Here is a 13068-nt window from a genome sequence, read left to right as displayed (position 1 = left end):
CTTTATAAACTGGTAAACTTTATATCTGTAAAATAACTCCGATGGACTGTAATAAAGTGCGCGCACTCTCTCTCTGCCGTGACCAGTATCGCTCCGGAGAGGATCACGTACAGTTTGTACTGATCCATCCTTGAGTAATAACTTCAATCACGGTGTCCTCAGTGACTCAGATGGCGGGAGTCTATGGAGCCTCGTATGTTCATTGGTACATCCAACAACAGAACATTTTTAATGTCTTTTGGCACAGACATTGTGTACCTCTAGCTGATACAGCGAGTACACAGAAATGGCGGACTCTGTGCTTCTCACTCAGGGGTGTGTCTATGCTAACAGGGCAGATTGTCACCAGTCATGGGCGGGGTTTCCCTACTCTTACATAGGAGTAGGGGGAAAAATCAAACAGCGTGTTCTAGAGTTGGGGTACTCGAACTCAGACTCAGACTCGAGTCCAATTTTCAATTAACTCGGACTTGTCACGCACTCAGGTAAATTTGTACTCGGACTTGACTTGGACATTTTGGACTCGGAAAATTTCCTGAGTACAGTCGAGTCTGGGCACTGAAGGACACAATATAGTATTCAGAAACGAAACGAAACTACTTACATTGTATTGTTGCAGCGTTGAGCATTGTAGCCAATCACAGACATGTATGTTGAGCGCGTGAATGCAATTGCCAATCAGATCAGAGGCGTTTAGAGTCAACATGCGGAGAATTCGCTCAAAATGTATGTGTTCAGAATCAGCACAAGCTTTATACTTCGGCAAATCCCCTCATAACCAGCAAAGTGTACTCTCAACGCGATGTAAACGAAATTCACTGTGTAGTGTGGACTACTTCATTGTTTATGACGCATCTTTTCATGAGAGTGCTGAACGTGGTAAATGACTGCTTAACCCTCTGGAGTCTGAGGCTGATTTGGGGTCCTGGTGTAGTTTTGACATGCCCTGACATTTGTGCTTTTTATAAACAACTAAAAACATTAATGACAAAAGTCTCATTACACTGTGTTCAGCAGAAACTAGGCTACAATAATATGTGAGCAACATGTATGTACATGTTTGTATTTTTGAGAGAATTGCGTATATGCGTGGTTTTGGAGGGGAAAAAAAAGTCACTGAAATAAGGCCTCAAAATGCATACTAAATGTTTTTTTGGAAGACTTTTGGGAATTGTATATTTTAGTCTAGAGTTTTTGCTTCAAAATGATGTGGAAATTATCCTGCCTACTTGGACACAAAAATTGATTTATTGTATTGATTTTAAATTTCTAAGACACGGGCTCCCTAAACAAAAAGTATGTGGAGAGGTGTGAATCTTCATGAAGAATGCTGTGATTCACACCTGAGGAGATTAAGACCCTGCCCCTAATGAGCCGCATAATGAGCCATTAGGTCAGGAATGTCACTGAGTCAACTAAGAAAGAATGCAATGACAAAAGACATATATATCAGTCCAGTGTGGGCCAATATAATTCTCAAATCTTTGAGATGATAAACCCTCTGTGATCTCATGCATGCACGTATTATTGCACATCACGTGAAAAATTTTATGTAGGCCTATTATATTTTAAATTACAGCAGTCAAAAGATTGGAAGCATTACTATTTATAATGTTTTTGAAAAGTCTCAAGCTCATCAAGCCTGTATTTATTTGATCAAAAATACAGATAAAAAAACAGCAATACTGTGGATAGGGCTGGGCGATATTTACTGTTTAACTAGTCAACTTAAAAACTTAACTACAATATGAGTTAAGTAACATTCTCAATCTGGTTAAAAAAATTCCATTCCAAGGGCACCACACATGAAGTGATCAACATGGTGTAAATGTAAAACAATTTGTTAAATATCTTTGTAGAAATATGCCTGAAATATGAAGGCAAATGTTGTACAAACTTACCTTAAACACATTATATATACTCAGAAATAATATAAAATAAGAAAATGCTAAATATTTCTTAGCCAAAAAGTAATAGCAATAAATAACACCAGTAATAGGCTATTATTAACAGCAAATGCTTTGTAAAAACAGAAGACAACAGCAGCTTTCAGCCTGTCACCATCATGCAAACATGAAATATTAAACAGGTTTACAGTTGTTTGCATTCCATTGCACTATTTGTCCTATTGTTTTTATGTTTGGCGGGCATGTTTAGGTGTTGCACTCGTGTCTCGCGTCTTTTGCAGCGTCTCATTCATGAAAGGGCATTCTAAAAACACGGCGGTCAAGTAAAAAAAAAAAAAAAGGTCAACTCACGTTTAGTAACTTTGCCTTTTTTTCCTCATTCCACTGGCTGCGTCTCATTTTTATAACGCAGTAACGCATTTCTGAATGAACAGCCGCTTAAGAATAGTCTAAACATTCATATTACCTCCATGGCATTTTATATATTATATTTGTTATACTATAGTGCCTAAATGTTAATGTGCAGTTTAATAAATTGCTAACACATTTTATTTCAGTATTTATTACGTATTTCAGTCGATTTCACTCATCTCAGTAGCAATATAGTTATCAATATTAGTTAGCAATATAGTTGGGAACAGCCATGGCAATTTACTAATGTAAGTTGTGTAGTAAACGAAACCGCGCGTCGATCTGCCCGATTAATTCACACTGAGACACACAAAACTTGCAGGATTTATATTTAAACAGTCTTTTTGCGGTTTAATGTTCACAGACACTATATCGCAATTAGAATAAAGAACTAAAGAATAAAAAATAAAAAAACGTACCATTCACAATAATTGGCTTTATATATTTGATCCTCGAAATGAAAGTGAAACCAGCTCTTCCACTGAGGTAAATCCTTTTAGAATTATTCTTTACCGCATCTCAAAACGATGAAAAGTAGCCTACATGAAACTGACCAAGCTTGAGGCATTTTTCCGAGCTGACGTGTTGAATGTATCACCTCAGAATTTTTGTCTGAATAGCGCGCCTGCTCCGTGGGCGTGGCCGAATTAGGGGCCGTTCACATATCGCGTCTTTTGCGTGCTCAAATTCGTTATTTCAAATGTAGCCGCGCGGCAGGCGTGCTCATAATGGAACCGATGCAGTGTGCGTGCGGTGCGTTTTCCAGGCACATCGAGATGAAAACATCTCAACTTTTCAGAATGCCGCAAGCGCACCGCAGGTCATGTGACGAACCAACCGATCAGCTTCGGCCTTTCCGTAACAAAACATCGAAAACTCAGCCAAACAGCTGATCATAGCTGTACAGGGTGGTTTTTATATCTCATCTCCATAAATATATCTAGTAGTAAAGCTAAAGCAAGGGCTAGAAATCAATTTATCCTTGGCTGAAACTTCCTCGTCGTTGTGGAGAGCGCAGTTCATGGTTGCATAGCAACGACAGACGCCACGGGAGTGCAAGCGCTTGGGAAAGAAGGAGAAAGCGGTGCGGCCGCGCTTTACATGCGTTTTTAGATATGTGAATGGCCCCTTAGTGGATAATGAGCTGAGTCGCCACCGTCTGACATGTCTTTCTTTCCATACAGATTATATAAACAGAATTTTTTTTTTGATTTGACTTACACGAATTATAACCTGACATTTCAACGTTTCTTTAAACATACGTCTCATTTTTGTGTCATTAGTATTCACTTAGTTACAGTTCATTTTCTGAGGGAGCATCAGATTGGACTTCGTTCAGAGGGAGACGACAGATCACGCATCATGTTAGTTTTCTTTATTTTGCAAAAAGCACAACATTTTGTTTTTACTCTGAGTGTACACAAAAAAAAGACATTCTATATTTTCAATTGATATATTACTTCTGTCTCTCTGACAAAAAATGACAGAGTATTTTAAGTTGATTTTGCTGCTATGTGAAAAAAATCCAGCAAAACGCGCCGGCGCGTTTCCCGACTACAGAGTGTTAAAGGGAACGCTATTGACAATCAGAATAATAGTTTTGTTTTTCATGTTGCTAGAGGACCAGTGGTCATGTTCACTGCAAGGTTTTAGGAGTGATAACTGCATTTAAATGTGGGAGTGAATCGGCTACATTTTTATCTGTGAATCATGAAATTGTGACGATTCACATGGTGACCATAGCAACATTTTGGCGTCTCAAGTCTGTTAACAAAAAACATGAAGACAACAGTTTGGATGTGTAATCTACATAATGTAAATCCTATTATTAATCACAATGATAATATCAAGGGAAATAATCGTCAATTGTGAAATTTTTTTTTTTTTTTTTTTTGGGTCATTGTTCTGCCCTACTTTTATATATAGCCTGCCTATTTTAGGGTGCAAACTTTTGAACTGGATGATCGGGGTAAATTGTTCTTATTTTGTTTCACCATTCATTCATTCATTCATTCATTTAGTACTGCCCTTCAGAGACTAAATAAGATATCAACATTTTTATTTTATTTATTTATTTATTTATTTATTTTTTTTTATAAAAAAGAAAAGAAAAATGTACACATCACCATCTTGTTCAGAAGTTTACGCCTGGCTCTGAAAGGTTAGTAAGAGAAAAGGTAGGAAAGACATGGTTAAATGAATCCATGTGACTACAGAGGTTTAACCTGTTATTTTATGAAGTGATACAAGTGCTTTGTTTGTGCAAAAAAAAAAAAAATAATAATAATAATTTACCACTTTATTTACAAAAATATTGATCTGCAATGTGTATTCACAAGAACATCATGACGCATGCTTTGTGTTCACACAAGAGCTGACATTGTTGCATGAACACGCTTTGGATAATATTATTTTGTAAATAAAGTGGTAAATTAAGTTTTTTTTTTTTTGCACAAACAACACTAACGTCGCGTCATAAAATTTAGTTTCAACCACTGGAGTCACATGGATTACTTTAATGATGACTTTAATACCTTTCTGGGGATTGAAAGTGGTAGTTGCATTGGATCTTAGATTTCATTTCGTTCAGAAGATGAACAAAGGTCTTATGTGTGTGGAACGACATGAGGGTGAGTACTTAATGACTGAAATTTCATTTCTGGATGAACTAACCCTTCTTGAGCATTACCGTGCAGATTCTGCAAGGTGTACAGTAGGTAAACATATGACTGCAACTGTACATTACTATCGTTTTGGTTAAAATATTAATTTAAGAGCTCAGTGTTGAGTTTACAATTGACCTTTCACCGGAGTTTGATTGACAGGCGAACTGACCAATCATAATGCAGATATCCTTCATTTTTTTTCTGACAAACAAACCAAACCAGTTAGTAGATTAACGTCAGTTTTTGGAGTTCTGATGTTCATTCATGTTAAATTTGTGCTATAACTAGAAGAGATGACTGCTTGAACGGAGGTGCTACGCATTAAACTGCCACAGAATGATATTCATTGTTTGAATTTCTTAAATTTAAATTTTAATTTAAAAGACTATTTCATATCAAAAGTAACCTGCTCTGTCTTGTCTGTTGTCATGTTGTCAGTGTCCTCTTTGCTTTGCAATGTATTTTTCACTGTGTGAGAACATGATGTGTGGCATGAGAGCAACAGTAACTAAGAGGGGAGGCACAGATTCGGGTAATTCACACATGCTTAACCTCTCTCTCTCTCTCGTTCTAATAACTGCAGTAATAACTGCTATCAATGACTCAAGCTCTAAAATGACGTTTTGGAATTAGAAATGGAGGCTTGGGATGAGATGCGTAAGAAATTTAGTTCCACACAAGCGTTTTAAGGACAAAACTCTCTTGAAATACAACATCTGAACAATGTTTGAGGTGTGGTAACCGTAGTATAAGCGGAATAATTGATTCCGGTCCGTTAAATTAGAAAATCATGCACACCTGAGGTGTAATGGCCACTCCGCTTTGCGACGCATTATTTTCTAATAATTCAACATGACCTGTCGTCAATTATCTCTCTCTAGTGTTATGCATATTTGAATAAATATAAGTGTATATTTGAATAAATTTTATTAATAAAATATTGATTAATTGCATAAGCATTGTTTTTCTTTGTAATTAATCACACTAGAATCATGTTAAATTGGTTAGTAAATGTCTTGAAAGGTACTCATATTACTTTGTTTTCTTTTAGAAACAGAGCAGCAGAAACCACCGGTGTCGGATGAAGTGTTGTCTCAGGTTAAACCTCGAGTCCATAAACTGACCCGCAATGTTGGATCTGATACTGTAAGTGTCCATTTATAACACTGTAACCAATCAGATTCAGTTTTATAGTGGCACCAGTGGTCTCAAAATGCCTGGAGCCCTGTTTAACTTTGACTTCTGTGGTTTGATTCAGATTGGCAGAGGATGGCGGATCAGAGTCGAGGCCACTGACATTATCACAGATGAAACCTCTGCGCCGGCCAACATGAACAAGTCTCAGTGAGATTGTCATCTGAATTTGGTTCTTTCTGACTTAATAGCTGATAACTCGAATATAGAGTTTTGGATTGTATATCTGAGTTTGGATTGACACCTGACTTACCTCTAAATAGATCTGATTCAATGAAGATGAAAATACAAAGTAGAGCTGCACGATTAACCATTAAAAGATCACGATCTCGATTCAAACACCTACGCAATCTTGTTCCTAAATGAAAACGATTCTCCTGTGTTAAACCTTTGACAAAATCACACTGGAACATTCAGATCTGCGTCAGCGGGCCGCTGAGCCAGAGAGAGCTGTTGTCCTTTATAGGTATGAAACAGCTTCACAAAGTCTTTTCAACCACACAGTATTGTTATTTAATATCGTCTTAGAATCATTCATATTATCACAGAAGTACTAATAAAAGATTATAGTTCAGATATAAACGCTGATGTCTACGGTAGTGACCGAGATAAGGAAATCACCTTTAGAAAGAAACTTGACCCTTTAAATCAGGGGACTCAAACTCAAATTGGCTGGGGGCCATTGCTGTGATTGACACCTCATAGGAGGGCCATTTTAACATTCAAGCACAAAGCGCAAAATTTCTGAAAAATTACTTTCCTTTGCATTATTTCTTTTTTACTTCAAATTTCATTACTAAAATATTTTTGCCATACTTAACAAAAAATGTAAACAGCAGTGTCTCTATCATTGTTACATACAGTATTAGTTTTTAACAGTTAGTGCAAATATTTTCCCTTACTTTATTTTAGCTTAAATAACATCAAAATCTTGCACTGAACAACACTGTACTGAACAAATGCAATCCCTGAATACATTTGTACACTATGACTTGCCAGACACCTGGCAGCGCTTCTGCTCACACAGCTGAGCCACATTTGCCCAAGATGCCGTTTGAGCATCGGTAACATTTATTGGTAGCATCGGACGCATTTCTGTGGTTTAAATCGACGCTCGTGACTTGCGCGAGTGCTTTTACTGTGCTTTTACTCATAATAGAAGCGACGTGGTCGCGACACGCATGCGGTGTGGCTCGATCGTTTTTCCAGGCGAGCCTATGCCGCAGTGGGATTAAAACATCATGTGACGAGGACCAACCGTTGAGCTTCGGCCTTTCTTTAACAACATTGAAAGCTCAGCCAAACAGCTGATCATAGCTGTACAGGGCGGTTTTTATCTCTCATCTCCATAAATATATCTAGTAGGCAAGGACCAGAAATCAATTTTTCTTTTGCTGAAACTTCCTCGTCATCGTGGAGAGAGCAGTTCATGGTTGCATAGCAACGACAGACACCACGGGAGCGAAAGCGCATTCTCAAGAAGGAGAAAGCGACGCGACCGCTTATGTGACGCGATATGTGAATGGACCCTTAGAACGGTGACTTTCTTTGCATATCAGACCAGTAGTGTTTCCATTAAACTCCACAAAAAAATACTGCAGTGTCCATCTTTCTTGAAAGTGTGTGTGTTCCTCATCCACTTTCCTTTTTGGTTTGGAAAAAAACACATTTCATTCGCACTTTGCAGCCAAACAACAAATAAACTACGAAAGCCCTGAACCAGCTCTCATCAAATCTGCCTGCATGATTTTTTTTTTTTTTTTTTTTTTTTTTTTTTACAATCTTGTCTTTTAAATATGGAATATGGTACGAGACAACTAGAGAATAATAATAATAATAATAATAATAATAATAATAATAATAATAATAATAATAATAATTATTATTAATAATAAATATTATTATAATAATTTAGCGGGCCAGATTGTTTTATTTTTGAGATCAGTTGCGGGCCGGGTAGAGGGGGAAGGGGGCCGTAAATGGCTCGTGGGCTGGCAGTTTGAGCAAAGCCACTGGAAGGCAAGCCTGCAACCTTTAGCCAAAAAAGCGTAATGGCTAATGCTAACTGGCGGTACGGGTGGTACGCAGGGAGGAGTTTTGAACGGTGACACGATAGGCTGAGAGGTGCCGCACATGATTAAGTTAGCCGTTATGCTTTCTCCAATGGTAAGAGATACAGACCCTCTTATCTCCCTATAATAATACGATCTCTGGTTTGAGACCACTGCTTTAAATAATGATAGTATCAGGTACATTGTTACACCAGTAGGTGGTGACAAGTTAGTTAAAAATGTATTTATTAAAAAAAAATAATAATAATTCATTTAAGAAATTTGTTCAAAAATGCTGATTCATCCAGTAATGAAACAAGTGTTTAGTGAGTCATTGAATCATTTATTTAAACCATTTTTTAAAATTTTTTTTTTTTTAAATAATTTAAATAAAAACTTGGCTGCAAAAAATTGGCTGCAGCAATTAACATTTTGTCAGAAACTCTAGTAAATTACATGTTATTTTGTTTAGTTGTCTGTTCAGAATTGTGGGAGATTAGCAATCTCTGTTTGAAAAAAAAAAAAAAAGAAAAAATGTGTCAATTTATCCATAATTGTGCAGCTCTAATACAGTAATTTAGTTAACTAGCCAATGAAGTAGTGTAGTTAATAATATAATGTCAAGTAATATCATAAAATGTTTTCCTTTCACAGATACATGAAGTTTAAATTACATTCAAAGCAGATTCCTGAAGTAAGCACTGATGTGTATTTCAATATTTTGCATTTTGAGCGAATAAATTAGTGGTTGTAAAAGGAAATGCTTTTTATACTTTCAGCACAGTCCTGATCAGACTGAAGAAAACATTGCTTCGACGCCAGCAGCGAGTCCAGCATCATGGTAAGACCAAACATGCTTTTCTCTTCAGGTTTTTGAACAGAAGAGCACGTCTGATTGGCGTCAAGTGAATCTGAAATCAGCCGGATTATGCAGGGCTTTCTGGAGACCAATTAGTCATTCTGCAGCCCACATAGTTGATTTTAAAAATGTAGTTTTGCACACGTGTCTGTATCTTCATAGTGCCAGTGGCTCCTCAGAGGAGCAGAAAGTGGCAGCTCTCTCACAAGAGCCAAGTCTTGATGATCAGCTGGCCTCTGCAAGGTAGGCTTTACATTACTGACCTTACTAAACAAACAAACAACTTGTCAGTCATTTTCTCTTAATCTAATTTCTCTCCTTTTTCATGAAGAAATGTTTCCCTCATTTGTGTATATCCTATTTTGAACAGACTCATGCAGTTTCTGAACCCTGATCCACTCAATCCAGACCAAGAATCTCTTGATGCCAAAGTAAGAGCCTCATTTTTTTTTTTTTTTTTTGGCTGTATTTTATCATGATCATATGTATTGTTATATAATCTGGCCTGTGCTTTTTCACAGGTTGTGCGCTGTGATCCGGGTCACTCTGGAGTTTTAGTGCACTCCTCCCTTCGTATTACACCCTGCAGTAACCTGACATGCGCACCCATCACTGAACAATTCAGAAAGGTCAGTCAACGTGCCTTAATGCAATGGATAATCCAATACAAATGTAGAAGACATTATTATCATTTTGCATAATTTGACACTTACCGGTTGTATCTGATTGTTTGTTTGTTTGTTTGTTTTTTTTTAGTTCCTGCTGTGGAGGAAGTATAATGGTCCGAATGTAGCAGAGAGCTACTGTTGGCCCGCTGTGGCGCGGGGGTTTGACACGGTACTGGTGTCGCACAGCGGTGACAATCCTCTGTCCTATATTCCTCCTCTGCTGATGCTGTTACAGATGGTTTCTGTCACCTCCAGTCTCGCTGCTCGCACTGGGGTGAGATTCACTGCTCTATTACTGCTCAGAGAAGAAAAACGTTTACTTACAGGTTCATTGGTCCCTATGGAGCAGCTCTGTGTCTGGGCTCAGTGGGCTCTGTGGTGTAGCTCCACCTCCACCGTCAATCTTGGCTGATCCAATCAAAGGTGGATACTGCAGTAAATACACATGTAAAAGGTGGCCAATGCTGCTTGTGATTTTGTCACTCAAACCACTTTCAGAGGTGGTAATAAGCGTCATTGTAGAGTAAACAACATGGAATAATGCCAAAACAAGGGTGTTATATTTTGCAGTCTTTGGCTTGAAGACGATAAGATCAGAGTGTAGTACATTTCACTGGAGCCTGTGGTGCAGCTCCATGTATGGGCTAAATGGGCCCTGTGATCCACCATCTCAAGTTGCATCAAATTTGTAGGATAAAATAAATAAATAAAATAAATACATATAATATATAAATATATATATATAAAATATATAAAAATTCCCTTCCCTGGGCTCAATGGAGCCTGTGGTGCAGCTCCACCTCTGGGCTCAATGGAGCCTGTGGTGCAGCTCCACCTCTGGGCTCATTGGAGCCTGTGGTGCAGCTCCACCTCTGGGCTCATTGGAGCCTGTGGTGCAGCTCCACCTCTGGGCTCAGTGATCTCCAAGTTTTTTTCAAATATGTCCTAGCAGTGTGTTTATGGTATTATAAAAACCAAATGACCAAAAACACACTTGTCATGATCTGATCCCAGTTTTGCTGCTACATCTTCATTTTCTGTGTTTGTCTACAGCCTGTAGCCGTGATTCTGTGTCCAGGCTGGGAGAAAGTTCAGACGGTGCTGGAGTTCCTGGAAGACAGTAGAGCGACTCAAAATCTCCATCCCACCAGTGTGCTGCTGGGCATGGACCAGGATGAGCCCAAGAAGTTCAAGATCCAGAGGAACTGTGAGTGTGTGTCTGAGAGGTGTTGAGTGTGGGGCATCTGGATCAAAACCAAAAGCTTTGAGGCTGTTGTGTCTGCCTTTTGTGATGCTATTAAAGGTCAGCTGCTGGTGACGACACCGTTTACCATGATGAGACTGCTGGATGCTCAGTGCTTCCTGTTCCTGAGACTGTGTCACCTGGTGCTGGACGAGGCTGATGTCCTTTATTCACAAGCACCTGAGCAGGTGACGCGAAAGAGCAGTGCACGTTTTTTGCCATTATTTACATACTTACAGATTAGATTAACCCAGGTTAGGGTTTGGTTTTGGCTTAATGTAATTGAGCATAATTTATTACTAGTTATTACTACAGGAAGTACATGGTATGTGTAATAAGTACGCTGTGAAATAAAGTGGGTAGCCATTTATTTTACAGTCCTGTTCTGCATATACATACTATGTACTTGCTATATGAATGTTATGATTGTATTGATACTAACCCTGAACATACCACTAAACCTAACCGTAACCCATGTAGTTACATTATATTACCCGGTACACTCTTAGGTAAGTGTGCTGTAAGTACACATACTGTAAAATGAAGTGTAACCCAAATAGCTTGTGCTGCTGTTGAGGTGGATACAGGTAAGGTTACGACAGGTTTGGTAGTATGGGTAGGTTTAAGGGTGGATTAAATGGTAAAGGAAGGTCAACAGTGTAATTACATGAAGGCATTTTAAAATGCAGTACAATGTAAAAACATAGATGTACACAATAAGTGCATTGTAACAAATTATTAATTTAAATGTTTTAGTACATTGTAGTTGAAGACACAAAGAAGATTTATTGTGCTTTTTTCCATGTTCATCTTTCTGTAGTGTGTAATGTTGCTGTTTGAGCATGACAAAGTCCCTCCAGCAGGTTTTATTCTATCAGTGTATATCAGTGTCACTGTTTCTAAACTCCCTGAAAAACCTTCATTGTAGTCTTGTTTTCTTCACAATATTCATCATTTAAGTAATTCATACGCAGAATAATGGGGTTAAGTTAGTCAGTAATGTGTTGAAACTGGCGGTTATGGTAAGGGGCGGGACATTTCCCAAACGCGCTCGAAGCGTTTGACCAATCACAACATGCTGGTCCAGCTGACCAGTCAGAGCACATTGAGCTTTTTCAGAAGGAGGGGCTTCATAGAGACAGGAACTAAAGAGCGTTACTGATAGACTGGGAAGAGAGGAGCTGCAACAATGGAAAATATGAGGAAAATAATGAACATTCAAGCATGGAAACCTGTTCTAGTAGAGCCCAAAAAATAGACTTTGTTCAAAACAAAACTGAGGGTCCCACTTTATATTAAAGAGGACCTTCTGTGCCCTTTTACAATGTTTTTGTCTCTTCATCTCTTGTGAAGATGTCCGTGATCCTGAAGCACTTCCAGAAGGTAGTGTCTGGGGAGGAGAGGTCCTCGTGCCCCAGGCAGATCGTCGCAGTGGGCAGCCGCTGGAGCACTGGGATAGAGGCTCTGGTCCGAGAGCACATGATTTGCCCCTCCATCATCATCACCGTGATGGAGGAGGCCGCGCTGTATGGCAGGGTACATCAGGTCAGTCCTCACTAGACGTGCCGGTATACGGTAATACGATATATCACGATAATGAATATGCGTGATGTTATCGTGGGCACTTCAAAATACTGTGAATAGTTTTACAAATTATTCAGATTTTTAGAATGCATTTTAAGAATACTTTACCCATCAACCGTTTAAAATGCACAACACTGCTGTGTCAATAAGGCACATGCACTGATGTAAACAAACCCAATGTGCATGAGCAGCATGGTGGAATAAGTGAAGGAGACGCGCTGAATGAAAATGCACTTTCACTCTGACAGCAGAGGGCGCTGATGGAACAGCAAAAAATGCAGCGGTTACCCCGGAAACCCCCGTAAACAAAGCAACTGTGCTACAGCTACTACAGTATTTAAGTGTTTTAAAAGCCATTCAGATTTTTGTATTCGCTATTGTGTTCATCACAGCTCCAAATACTTGAAGACTTAAGGTGATTTTTTTTTTTAAACTTAAACATTCTTTAATCTGGACTACAACATGCACTAGATACTGTTTTAATA

At 38.5% G+C, this 13068-nt stretch overlaps 1 protein-coding gene across 2 annotated transcripts in view; it reads left to right on the top strand.

Annotated features, from left to right (window-relative positions):
* tdrd12 (tudor domain containing 12) overlaps positions 1 to 13068 on the top strand; it is a 48702-nt gene that overhangs the window by 17807 nt on the left and 17827 nt on the right. For both annotated transcript variants that reach the window (XM_051883530.1, XM_051883531.1), the window contains exons 12-22: positions 6036 to 6130; positions 6243 to 6328; positions 8884 to 8923; positions 9009 to 9070; positions 9251 to 9331; positions 9459 to 9519; positions 9610 to 9717; positions 9845 to 10030; positions 10810 to 10963; positions 11060 to 11187; positions 12353 to 12544. In XM_051883530.1, coding sequence (XP_051739490.1) covers positions 6036 to 6130; positions 6243 to 6328; positions 8884 to 8923; positions 9009 to 9070; positions 9251 to 9331; positions 9459 to 9519; positions 9610 to 9717; positions 9845 to 10030; positions 10810 to 10963; positions 11060 to 11187; positions 12353 to 12544 — 1193 coding nt within the window. The remainder of the gene's footprint in view (positions 1 to 6035; positions 6131 to 6242; positions 6329 to 8883; positions 8924 to 9008; positions 9071 to 9250; positions 9332 to 9458; positions 9520 to 9609; positions 9718 to 9844; positions 10031 to 10809; positions 10964 to 11059; positions 11188 to 12352; positions 12545 to 13068) is intronic.

The sequence above is a fragment of the Ctenopharyngodon idella genome, chromosome 24 (genome assembly GCF_019924925.1).
Source record: "Ctenopharyngodon idella isolate HZGC_01 chromosome 24, HZGC01, whole genome shotgun sequence".
Taxonomy (NCBI): Eukaryota; Metazoa; Chordata; class Actinopteri; order Cypriniformes; family Xenocyprididae; genus Ctenopharyngodon; species Ctenopharyngodon idella.
Note: the sequence above shows the minus strand (reverse complement) of the source record. Positions and strands in the feature narration are given on the sequence as shown.